Source organism: Ictalurus furcatus, chromosome 23 (genome assembly GCF_023375685.1).
Source record: "Ictalurus furcatus strain D&B chromosome 23, Billie_1.0, whole genome shotgun sequence".
Lineage (NCBI taxonomy): Eukaryota > Metazoa > Chordata > Actinopteri > Siluriformes > Ictaluridae > Ictalurus > Ictalurus furcatus.
Window position 1 is genome coordinate 20,676,332 of NC_071277.1, and position 13,492 is coordinate 20,689,823.

A 13,492-nucleotide genomic window follows, 5' to 3' on the forward strand; every position below is an offset into this window, starting at 1 on the left:
ATTACAATTACATTTTTCTCCCTCCCTCAGTGTTCTTTTTGAGGAGAAAACTCTAAAAACTGCGTTAGTGCTGACTCGTACGTGTTGTACTGACGCACCGGGGAAAAAACTTTATCTGTACAAATAAATATGTTTAAGTATAAAAATGATTATAAATGTATTTAGTAATGCACATAGCTCTCACATTTCACCCAGAGTTCAGCTTTATTTATAGAACACATCAGAACTGTACTATGTGTGTGTGTGTGTGTGTGTGTGTGTGTGTGTGAGTGTTAAGAGCAAGTTTGGCCACTAGGAGCAGCACACACCCCAAAATCGACCTTCCTTAATTCATAATATTAAACAAGACTGCATGAAGGTGTTTGTAAGCAGGCAAATTCTCTCACTAACTGTTCCTCCAACCCTTTGACCTTTGACCTTAAACTCAGTGTTTAGACGTAAGCAGGCATTCACTAAACGCTGTATGAGCTTGTAATGGATTTCGGCAAGTACATCTCTTTGAACGTCAGTTCACTGACGAGCTCCTTTAAAGCCACAAGTTAACGGCGTAATTAACAAGGACGTAAACTAAGATTCGCTTTGGTATTTCGTCTTCTTCCCCAAGCTCGCTCTGAGGAAATTATTTTGATTATGAAGTTTTTTTCTGGCGCAGTAGACTTGAGTAGCAGCGTAACGCTGAATTAGAGCGTTATTGTAGATGTTCTGTGTGATAGTTCATGCTGTAAAATTCACACAAAACCATTTACAAATTCATCTAGCAGGAGTAAATCAAATTATAATCGTACCATTTAAACTTCAACTAACCTTCAAAACCTAAATTACTGATGATTAATCTTTTAAAAGGAAATATTGTTTTTCTTTTCTCACTCAGCTAATTAAATACTGACCTGAAGGTCCACCGTAGCCGGTAATCAGTTATGTGATAACGCTGTGATGATCGTCAGCAATATTGTCATCATAGATCGGCAGCATTTTTGTCAAGTGAGATAATGTACGGATGAAGACAAACACCATTTAAAGAGCCATATTTTGCCTGAAAAATGTATCAGATAAACACAGTCATAATCGTGATAATAGTGTAATAGTGTCGTAAACCACGACCAGAAGTTAGAGAATTATTGTGGTATGAAAATGTAAAATCAGCACTTTCTGACGCAGCAGTGTTTCACGATAAATTCGAGAGTCTGGTAGCAACAATGCACCGTTTTATACTTTATACGTATTTCTGCTTCAGATCAAATGCATCTCTTGAGTTCTGGATTGTGATTGGTCAGAAGGTGTTGATTCATTTTCTATAACAGCGGCTCTGACCGTAGCGCAGCTGCACATCACAGGTTTATATTAATGCACTCGTACTAATATGTTACCGTTTCTATAGTAACAGCTCGTTCACAACTGAACGTTCGAATTCAACTAAACAGATTAAACGTAATTGTCGATATGCTGACGTTTTCTTTAAGGATAAATGTGTTTATGTAACATTTATGGAAGGAGTCTCCAGTGTCAGCGCTTTTTAACTTTATGTTTATCGACATCTTCAGGACAGAGGAGTTTACGCTTATTTGTGGTTTCTTGGTAACATGACAAGCTGCGATTTTTTGTCTTATTAACTTCAAGAGAGAAAAAAAAGACAAGCTGGTGAGGGAATGACTGCTCATAGCTGCTTTAACGTAAGTAACAACAGGAACTAACTCGTTTTGCAGATGTTCCGCAACATTAAATGAAATCATAAATGGATGTCTCGTTAATTAATAAATTCAAAACTAATTGCTGGCAAATGGCTATGGTGTAAGAGGAATAAAACACTTTGTGTTGTGCTGTTAAAAGAAATTTTAGGGTGATAGGAGTAAGTCCGCTTCATCACAGCACCCTGTTGTGGATTGTTTTCCTCCAACGGCACCCCCTCAAGTGTTTTATTCTTTACATTAACATTTAACAAGTAGAGAACGAGTCTATTCTTTACTTGTTCTCGAAACATCTGTTAATAACAGTGATGTTAATCTGTTTTATTTGATATCCTCATAAGTAATGTAGGGTTCTTTTAAAGTCTTTGCGTTCTTAATTGTTTTTTATTATTATTGTGGCGTTTATGATCTAAATATATAGAAAGATATGACCATTTTGCAGTTCTCATATTTTATATGAAGTTATCGGGTGACTTGTTCATATCGGTTATGGTTCGTCTTGTGAGCAGCACTTTAGATTTAACATTCGCTATATTCCTGGACTCCTGGAGGACTAAACAGCACCTTGTGACTGAAATAAAGCTCAGGGTTGTTGTCGGACAGAGTGGAAAGTATGTGTGATGTATATCTGGCCGTTTCTGCCTGTCGATAAGAGGCTTGAAAATAAAGATACAGGCAGCTTTATGGTGTGTTGCCTGGAAAAGCCAGTCAGTGGGGCTGGTACATTATTTTAAGCTGTGTGAAGTCCAAACGGATTTGAGTGTGTAATGTATGTTTAAAAAAAAAAACAGAAAGAAAGAAAGAAAGAAAGAAAGGGAGGGGGAAAACTTGTGCAACTGAAACACAACCTCCCCGCAGTGTAATTGTAATTCGCTCCTTTAGCTTCTTCTTCTTCCTCAGTTGACGTTCCGCTATAACCGTGTCTTCCCACTGCATCATGTTTACCTAGCAACACGCATCACCCGCTTCCGGCCCTCCCATTGGTCATTTCAAAACGCGCCGGGGACCAATGGCGAGGCTGTTGCCATGGCACACTGTGTAGTTGCCGGGTGGAATTTCGCTGCGAGGCACGTGAGTCCCGGAATCTTCGCCTTGCCCCCCCCCCTTCCTTCCTTCCTTCCTTCCTTCCTTTCTTTCTTTCTTTCTCTCTTTTTTTCATTTTCTTTCTTTTTTTTATTTTTTTAAATGTCGGGTGTCTCTGAGAGCTTTGCAAACGTGATTTATTGAAACCGAGTCACATTTTACCTCACCAGAAACAGCTCACTTTTATACGTGTAGAGGTTTATCTGTGCATTTTATGCTTTATTTTTTAAAGTGTGCACTGCTTTAGGAGGAATTTTTATATATATATATATATATATATATATATATATATATATATATATATATATATGTGTGTGTGTGTGTGTGTGTGTGTGTGTGTGTGTACACTTTGTGAATTCATTTAGTTTTTTAATAATATAAAATAAGTCCACTGATATAAGCATTACAGAACATTACAAAGGAATACTTTTTCACAAGTTTTGAGGTTGCAGTAAATATTAGGAGGTTGCACAGACATGCAAAACAAGTAAAATAAGAAAAAGAAAACTTTATGGATCAGTATGTAGATCATGTAAAGTTTATGCACTTGTTCGTGTAGTGTATAGTGTGTTTTCCCCTGTGATTAATGACATTAACCTTTAAAAAGTAAAAAAGAGAGAGAGAGAGAATGGTCCAAAATTGTACATTAACTTAAAAAAGTTAATAGTGTTATAAGTGTTAATAGTTATAAGTGTAGTAAATGTCTTTATTTATTATTATTATTATTATTATTATTATTATTATTATCTCCAGGTTATTCACTGAGAGCATGTGTGAAATAAAATATTATACACTAAAAGGGGGGAAAAAAAGGAGCAGTCTTACAATCCTTACATTTCTCCTCATGAGATAATGTTTGATATACACAGAGTGTTTAGAGTTATGTGCTTATTCTTTAGGTCGTAATGGCGTAATATTCTGTCTAATTCTGACCGGTGTGTTGTTATCTCCTCCATCCTTCACCACTCAGCTCAGTTTAGTTGAAGTCTTGTGTTATTTTGGCGGCCGTTCCGCGCCATTCCGGCTCCGCGCTGCGTTTTAGAGACAACAAGGACCTGAGGAGGGGGGCGAGGAGGAGGGGGGGAGGGAAGGGCAGCCTCGCGTTCGCTCTTTCACTCCGCCCACATATCGCTCTGACCAATGGAAAGAGAGGAAAGGGCCTCGTCTGACCAATCACACGCAAGCTGCCGTGGCGTCGGCTAGCAACAAGAGCCTTCGAACGTTCGAACGCGCACGCGGGCGGGAATGCGGGGGGAGGGGGTCCGGGCAGTTAGGGAGAGGGATGTGGGAGACGTGAACGCGCGTCAGCGAAAAGCCGAGGGAAGGGAACGTGACGTGCGCGCGCTTTAGCACACACCGAGGGGGTAGAAAAGTTCGTTGAAACTCTCTTCTAAAGGGCAGAGCAAATAAATAAATAAAAATAAAAACTCACTCGAATCTAAGACATCTCAAATAAACGTTACAGATCGACATACATACTATAATCTCAGTAACCAGAACAGTTTAGATATCTTGTTTTTCACCCGTTGACACTGAGGTGAGGGTCACCGCGACACGTCCCGATTTTACTCCCGATTCACTTTTATTCACCATAAAACTGACTTTATTTGAAGTGATCGTGACATGCGTATCGTCCTTGAAGTTTAATATCTGGCTAGTTTATCGTAATAACAGAGACCATCCTATATATGAGATTGTGTGAATACTGGCCCTATCTGCAGAGTTACTATAAATGGAAAGGAACCGTTCGGCACAGCCACTAACTATTAAGAAGGGGGTTATAACGCAGTAATAACAGGTATTATTGTTAACATTATTTATTTTCGTTAAAAGCGGCCCGTTTCTCGAACTGTTCGAGTACTGAAAGAGTGCGCGTTGCTGCGTCAAAGCCGAGCTGACGACACGGAGCGAATTCAGGCTGTGTGTGTCACCTCCATCTCCCCCCGCGCTTGGAACGCATATGGTACAGTCCATCAACACAGGGTGTGGATTGAGCGCCGGCCACAGCGGCTTATAGACAACAAGGAATAATAACAACGCCAACTTAGGCCTGGCTCTGAAGGGAAATACAAGCTCGACTGAGAAGAGAAAAATTCCTATAAACAATCCACATCCTCGGGAGAGAAGGGAAGGTGTCGCTTTGTTGTGTTGGGGTGGAATAAGAGGCTACGGGAGTTGGGAGACGGGGAAAGTGCGCACAGGAGCTGTGGATAACCGAGGAGCACTCAGCCTCTGGACTGCTCAGGATGGAAGTGTGGAGAGATCAGGATGAACTCTGCACAGCCTGGACTGAAACTATGAACTTCCATCACTGTTAGAGAAGAAGATCTGGATTGTAGATCTCACTTGGAGTGTTTATTATTATAATTATTATTTAAAAATATATATTATATACAAGCAAGAGCACAATATCAGTTGCAGCCCTGTCTAACTAAAGTGAGGCTTTGTGTTCTCAGTGAAATTCTCTTTTAAAGTTTTCAGGAATTATTTTTCTTTCTATCAACCCATCTGGGAATGGACAGAGACGGATCAGCGAGATAGTTTCTCCATTTAAATATTAGTCTTGTGCCTGTAACTGAACTCGCACTTGTGCACTTTGCTTAGTTATTCTTCATCGTTTGTGCATGCACAAATAACATCCACTGATCCCCACACTGACACCCCGGCCTCCTTTTGGACAGCGGTGAACCTTTGGTTTGGACTTTGTGTAGACTGTAACAGCGCCCCTTGCTTCACTTCACTTCACTTCGCCTCGCCTCGCCTCGCCTCGCCGCCTATCAGGATTAAAGCTGCAAGGTTAAACCCCCGAGGGACGAGGCCATCCATCTGCCCTTTGGACTCACTAACTCAGTAGGGAGCAGCACACGGATCCTAAGAAGCCCTTGCTATTTTTAGGGATAGTGATGGGGTAATTGGCGTTGGAAATGAAGACACCCACCCCCTTATCCCCATCTTGAGCACACCAGCACTCCCAGCTTCAGCTGCTCCGATATCTGGACTGGAAAACTGACCAGTGTCGAAACTGGTCTTCAACTGGATTCCTCAGTACTGGAGGACGAAGATAAAACTAGCTACAATGCAAGCAAAGCTAACTTTAGTAACCAAATAACTTCATCCCCTTACTGTCAGAGAAATATATATATATATATATATATATATATATATATATATACATACATACATATATATATATATATATATATATATACATATATACATATATGTGTATATATACAGATATAGATACATATACATAGATATAGATATAGATAGATATATTGACTACATATGTAACAGAGTATATATATATATATATAATTATAAAACATAGATATATATTGCAGAGTCGTAGTTTGAATATGTATATTATATTTTTTATGAGCGTCGTTGCCTAAAAGCCCAATCCATTGCCTTAGATTTACCGTAATAAAGAGAAAAGCACGGACAGAGCACGGAAACAGCGTTGGGAGAAACGAATGGTGCCTTTTTTTTTCGTTGGTCTGTGTCGTCACTTCAGGAATTCGCTAGCGATCGAGGAATACTTTTGTCATCACTGACTTTCAGTTCGAATCCAGCACTATCGGATATACACACGCTTTCATCCGAGCACGTGGATGGGATTATCCTGACGACCGCCCCCCCAACCCCCCAAAAAAGTGATTGTTTCGTCGTTTTTATTTTCTTAAACTATAAAACCAACAAACTTGATTGATGTAATTCTTCGAAGGAGCTCCACACAAAAGCCTTTCCGATGGTGATCACTTCATCCGTGGAGGAGAAGCCGCAGCCTTCTAACAGAATGGTCGCCAACCTGTCGACCGACACCTGGGTCGGCAACTCGGATCAGAGTCGCTACGTACCGCAGTCTCACCTGCTCCGGAAGCCGTCCAAAAGTTAGTACGCCCTGTTTTCACTCACGATTTGGCTGCACAGGCCTGGCATGGCTGCAAATGATTGCCGCGATCCTACGGTACCGTTCCCGCGCCTGAACATCTGTAAGATAGTCGTCATGGTTACGTTTAGCTAGCTAGCCTAACTGTAACGTAACCCTCACTGACGTAAAGTAGTTCAGTTGACGGCGCATCCAAGAGCGCAAAAGTAGGTCGAAATCGATTTAGGTTTACGCTGACGCTTAGAAAGAACAGATAATCGTGTAGTAACTATGGCGATAATGCGACAATGTTAAACGACGAATGTTAAATCAGTACACGTTACAATTTGTAACGTAAGATCGTGGAACATGAAAAAGGTTCTTGCGTTGCATCGCGTTCTCTCGGGCTAAATTGGATTAGTCCAGAGTGGACTGTACCATGTGTTGGTTTGAATTTTGAGTATAATGATCGTTGTGTAATTTAAGGCGCAGTCGGTGATGTTTCATGATTCACTCCGAGTCCGTGTCGGTAACGTGGAGGTTCTGAACGCAGAGTTTCTCAAGCTTTCACACAATTAGAATGGCATTATGGGATTGTTGTATATTTCCTTGTGGGTAATCACAATAGTGTGTGTGTGTGTGTGTGTGTGTGTGTGTGTGTGTTGAATATCAGGGTATGTTACATTACCGATTCTCAGCACACACCTATTGGGCTTCAGAGAACAAACTACTTTTAAAATAAGGCGTGTTTCCAGCTGGGAGTCTGGGTTTGGAGAACCTTCTCCAGGTTTTGTTTTGTTTCATTCTGCTTTTTTTCTTTCACACGCTTCAGTTCCCCCGTGGACTCGTGTTCCTCTTCCCGCTATTGTTTTAGTGTCTCTCCTTCAAACAATCATGAGAACGATTGACACGGTGCTGCAGAAATGGACGGAGATCTTTGTGTGTGTGTGTGTGTGTGTGTGTGTGCTTTGCGCAGGCTGGATGCGCACTGCGCTGCGCTGTGCTGTGCTGTGAGCTCAGCGATGATCATCCTGTTGCTGGGAACGTTAGAGCAGAGCAGAGAGAAACGAGCGCTCCAGAACGGAAACGCAGACGTAACGTAATGACGATCAAACGAGAGAAGTGCCGTTTTTACGATCTCTGTCTTTATGGAAAGCCTTCCCGCGTTCCGGTAACGTTTCTAACACGCCCGGTCGAGGTCCCGTCACGTGCGCTCGCCGAACAACAGTGAGCGCGACGTGGCCGGAGTTCCACACTTTCCTTCGCACTTCCTTCGTAGAGTCGCGAGTCGAATCGTTCGTGTCGCTCGGAAGAATAAAACTCCACCGTAATCGTTACGTAAAAACAAGTCCAAACCTGACTCGCGTTAGTAACGTGGCAGTGCATTCTGGGTAAAATGTGCTCAACAGGATGTTGACTTGTCTTTTCATCCAGCAAAATTTACTCGCGCAAAAAGTGTTTGGTTTGTCTCCGGCTCGTTTTCTTATTCTTTACTAAACTAAAAGGCCGTGATGGTGCTAGCACAGCGCGAGATCGTGTCTCGCATGTTCCTTAATGTTTTAGGAATTATCTGGAGTTACGTTAAGTCGTGTCTGGTCACAGAGATTAGTGACTTAACGTGGACGGGGAAAAGAAAATCAGATTGCAGGTTGACTCATAGTTTGGAAAAAATGGATTACTTGAAAGTCATTCGTTGTATAAAGCACAGCTTTCAAAACAAGACCTTTTGACCAATCAGAGCAGTTGTTCTTCAGCTTCTAAACCAATCAGAAGTTTGATCATTCAGTCTGCACCTGGAAAAAATTGTATGAAGCACCATATATATATATATATATATATATATATATATATATATATATATATATATATATATATATACTTTCAGATAAGCATTTGTAAGGATGAACACATTATATACAGACTGAACCAATAAATAAATAAATATCTGTATAAATTATTGTTTATCACACAGCTTTTTCAAACTTAGAGTTTCTTTTTTTTATTAATTTTTATTTTAAATATCCATCACAGACGGATATTATGTAAGACGCAGGTCTTGTTAAACCAAATTAGTCAGTAGAACTGTATCTCGTGATGCGTGTTGTGTTTCATGGAGACGTTTCGATATTCGTGATATCGAAATATCGTGATATCAATATCGTGATACGATATTGTTGTGGTATCGTCCAGCCCTCAGCAAAATTTCCACTTCCATCGCAAGTCGTTGACGTTCGTCGCCTCTGAATGTCTGTGTATATTCACACACAGGATAAATATTAGCGAACGATATCCTTACCAAGTTCATAATGTCTAAACCGAACCACTGACGTACGCAAACGTACACAAAGGCATTTTTGTGTCACTTTGTGTTTAAGGATTGTAAACGGCTTTAGGTAAAAACGCCTGAGGTAAAAACCCGTGTCAGTAGTCGAGCCTGGTTGATGATTTCTTGTTGAGGCGTTTTTTTTTAGCACTGATGTGTAAATGTTTGATCGGATTATTGCATTATGCTTCTTTTATTCGATCAGATCTTTTTAGATCAGACACACTGTGAATTCTAATTTTAATTTCACAATATTCGTGTAACGTATTATGTAAATATGATCACAATTATATTTCTTTCTTTATATATATATATATATATATATATATATATAATATATAGACTGTAACGTAACTGTTCGTGAGTTCTATTTGTGATGTAACGATGATGTCATCAGCTCCGGTCCCACCATTGGCTGGTTTGTGCTTCGTTTGAAAGAATGTACGTGTTGTGTCAGAGCTGTGGGAGGAGCTTATTCTATTTGTGGAGGGGAGGGGTCAGGAAATGGAAGTGTTAATAATAACGTTTCGGAGAGAGGAACTGTTCTGAGGTGCAGTGCAAAAAATCCAGCTGACTCTTCAAATCCCACAATGCACTGCAGTAGTGATGTAGCACATTTATGTGGTGTATATAGTGAACAGGAGGTGTGGTTTGGGACACGCCACAGTAGACCAATGATGGTGCTTATGCGACCTATATAGTGAACTGTGTTTGGGACACGCCCACGACACCTGACAGTGTTTGTGGCCTATATTGTGAACAGGGGGTGTGGTTTAGGCCACGCCCACTACACTGTGGCATATATACTGAACAAGGGGTGTGGTTTGGGACACACCCACTACACTGTGGCCTATATACTGAGCAAGGGGTGTGGTTTGGGACACGCCCACTACACTGTGGCCTATATACTGAACAAGGAGTGTGGTTTGGGACACGCCCACTACACTGTGGCCTATATAGTGAACAGGGGGTGCGGTTTGGGACACGCCCACCACACTGTCGCCTATATAGTGAACAGGGGGTGTGGTTTAGGACACGCCCACCACACTGTGGCCTGTATAGTGAACAGGGGGTGTGGTTTAGGTCACGCCTACTACACTTTGGCCTATATAGGGAACAGGGGGTGTGGCTTAGAACATGGCAACTACACTGTGGAATATATCGTGAACAGGGGGAGTGGTTTAGGGCACGCCCACCACACTGTGGCCTATATAGTGAAAAGAGGATGTGGTTTGGGACACGCCTACTATACTTTGGCCTATATAGTGAACAGGGGGTGTGGTTTGGGACACGCCTACTACACTGTGGCCTATACAGTGAACAGGGGGTGTGGTTTAGTGCATGCCCACTACACTGATAGCGGTGTTTATTTGGCCATAATTTATTTGGAACTCTGGATGTGAACTCGATCGTTATTAGAGCATGTTGCCTTCTAAGCCCCGCCCACACAATCATTTCATTTTGTAAATGTAAAAAATGTAACAAAATTCAGAAACATAATATTTGTGTGTTTACGCCGTGAGACGTAAACAGAGCTGTACTTATCACGTAAACGTTCAGATTTAAAAGCAGATGAATGTGAAGGTTCTGAGAGAGATGAGATAGAAGGAGACTTTTTGTATTGTTTAAAACTTTATCTTTGCTAATCAATCGTTGTTGGTTTCTGTTTTCTTGACTCCTCTTTATAATTTTTTTTTAACTCTCTGTAAGTTCTGTGATTGTAACTGCTCTCCATAAAATGGGATTTTTTTAAACCCTGGCAACCCACTTGTGCTTATCTTCCCTTCACTTATTGTGTGGTTATTTATATCCGTGTATCCAACCGACTTCTCTGCTGTTGTCTATTTCTGTCGTCTCGCCTGCCCCGTGTGTGTGAGTGTGTGTGTGAGTGTGTGTGTGTGTGTGTGTGTGTGTGTGTGGAGGGTTTTAGCTATATGAGTAACGGTCTTAAACATAGACATGGCTCTGACCGTTAGACTCCATGAACCCGGCAGCTCCAGCTCTTCAGGTTTCACGCTACGCTTTTATCTCAGAGTGAATTTCATGGGCTGCCATTCAAATTCAGAGAAATACGCCCTTATGCCCTTGCACACTTCCCCTAAACACTTTTTCTGCCTCTGGAACGATACAGGCTGCTCTTTGCTCTTTGCAAATAATCCCAATTTTGATTTAATTAGGATCTGCCGGTGAAGGTGGTGGTTGTGAACAGATATACGTTGCTCTGTGAAGTTTGGACTGTGTGTGTGTGTGTGTGTGTGTGTGTGTGTGTGTGGTTGTCCAAACAACCTTTGTTCCCTTTTCACTCCAAAGGTGAAACACTGAGGCAATATGTGAACCCTCACTCAGGCACGTGTTGATTATCAGTGCTGTGATTATATCATGATATTTAAAAGGCCACTCAGCTAATGCTGCTTTCCAAATACGACTTTGTCTCATATCAGATATGTTCCCTACTTAGGCAACCTAATTAAGTTAACCTAGTTAATGTAACTGATTATCAGCACAGATTTTACACAGTAAACTGTTTGACCTTTGACACTTTCCAGGAAGTTATGTCATTCTTCTTTCTGTTTATCTCTCCATCCATCCTTCACTCTGATTGGTCAGTTTCACTCGTCTTCCACATGTTCTGTTGTTGATGAGAAGGAAAACATGTTATTGAGCACTGGATGTGCGGCGATTCCTGCTGGGCAACACACGCACACGCACAGAGTTACCTTTTCTTTTTTCTTTCTTTTTTCTGTTCCTCTTTCACACAGTGTACCAGTTGAGTCCCAAACCACAGTGAACATTCACTCACTCACTCAAACAACCCACAATGCACTGCAGTACTGTCCAAATACAGAAAACCCTTGATGCACTGTACTAGATGAAGACGGTGCGTGTTCTATATAGAGGTTAGGGTGTGTGGTTTGGGACACACCCACGGCGGACCGATGACGGCCTGTACGGAGAGTAGGGTGTGTGGTTTGGGCCACGCCCACGGCGGACCGATGACGGCCTGTACGGAGAGTAGGGTGTGTGGTTTGGGCCACGCCCACGGCGGACCGATGACGGCCTGTACGGAGAGTAGGGTGTGTGGTTTGGGCCACGCCCACGGCGGACAGATGACGGCCTGTACGGAGAGTAGGGTGTGTGGTTTGGGCCACGCCCACGGCGGACAGATGACGGCCTGTACGGAGAGTAGGGTGTGTGGTTTGGGCCACGCCCACGGCGGACCGATGACGGCCTGTAAGGAGAGTAGGGTGTGTGGTTTGGGCCACGCCCACGGCGGACCGATGACGGCCTGTACGGAGAGTAGGGTGTGTGGTTTGGGACACGCCCACGGCGGACCGATGACGGCCTGTACGGAGAGTAGGGTGTGTGGTTTGGGCCACGCCCACGGCGGACCGATGACGGCCTGTACGGAGAGTAGGGTGTGTGGTTTGGGACACGCCCACGGCGGACAGATGACGGCCTGTACGGAGAGTAGGGTGTGTGGTTTGGGACACGCCCACGGCGGACCGATGACGGCCTGTACGGAGAGTAGGGTGTGTGGTTTGGGCCACGCCCACGGCGGACAGATGACGGCCTGTACGGAGAGTAGGGTGTGTGGTTTGGGACACGCCCACGGCGGACAGATGACGGCCTGTACGGAGAGTAGGGTGTGTGGTTTGGGACACGCCCACGGCGGACAGATGACGGCCTGTACGGAGAGTAGGGTGTGTGGTTTGGGCCACGCCCACGGCGGACCGATGACGGCCTGTACGGAGAGTAGGGTGTGTGGTTTGGGCCACGCCCACGGCGGACCGATGACGGCCTGTACGGAGAGTAGGGTGTGTGGTTTGGGCCACGCCCACGGCGGACAGATGACGGCCTGTACGGAGAGTAGGGTGTGTGGTTTGGGACACGCCCACGGCGGACAGATGACGGCCTGTACGGAGAGTAGGGTGTGTGGTTTCGGACACGCCCACGGCGGACAGATGACGGCCTGTACGGAGAGTAGGGTGTGTGGTTTGGGACACGCCCACGGCGGACAGATGACGGCCTGTAAGGAGAGTAGGGTGTGTGGTTTGGGACACGCCCACGGCGGACAGATGACGGCCTGCACGGAGGAAAAGTTTAATTTTTTTTAAAATCAGCACTGAATGTAAAAAAAAAGTCAGTCCCTTTTTCTGAACGTTGCATCATGTTGCAGTGAGCCTCATTATTACACAGCCTGAGTAGCCTGAGTGTGTGTGTGTGTGTTCTTCTGCAGTGTGTGTGTGTGTGTGTGTGTAAATTGGACAGTATTTCGAGTTGAGACAGTGATAATCAGGATATTTGAGGAGGTACGATTCGGATCACGATATAAAATAATCTGTTGAAATAAAAGCTGCGTAACGTTTTGTGTAATGTTTAATGTTTAATGTTTACGTTGAAACGTGCTGACATCATCGTGTCACCCCGCCCCTAAATCTGGTATGTGGATTGGATTCTGATCAGATTTTAACCACAGACTCAAGTTTTGTTTGACTCTTATTTTTGTTTTCTGGATTGTTAGTGCTGGTC

At 43.2% G+C, this 13,492-nt stretch overlaps 1 protein-coding gene across 7 annotated transcripts in view; it reads left to right on the top strand.

Annotated features, from left to right (window-relative positions):
• Positions 1-13,492, top strand: part of dyrk1b (dual-specificity tyrosine-(Y)-phosphorylation regulated kinase 1B) — a 41,765-nt gene that overhangs the window by 11,452 nt on the left and 16,821 nt on the right. For 3 of the 7 annotated variants that reach the window (XR_008384442.1, XR_008384441.1, XM_053611370.1), the window contains exon 1: positions 6,022-6,661. The exons of 2 other annotated variants lie outside the window; for them this stretch is intronic. Coding sequence is in view for 2 of the 5 variants with exons in the window: in XM_053611370.1 (XP_053467345.1) it covers positions 6,520-6,661 (142 nt within the window). In the remaining 3 variants the exon portion in view is untranslated. Of the gene's footprint in view, positions 1-2,740; positions 2,757-6,021; positions 6,662-13,492 lie in introns of those variants that run through there. 2 more of the 7 variants (XM_053611373.1, XM_053611371.1) reach the window with 2 other exon arrangements.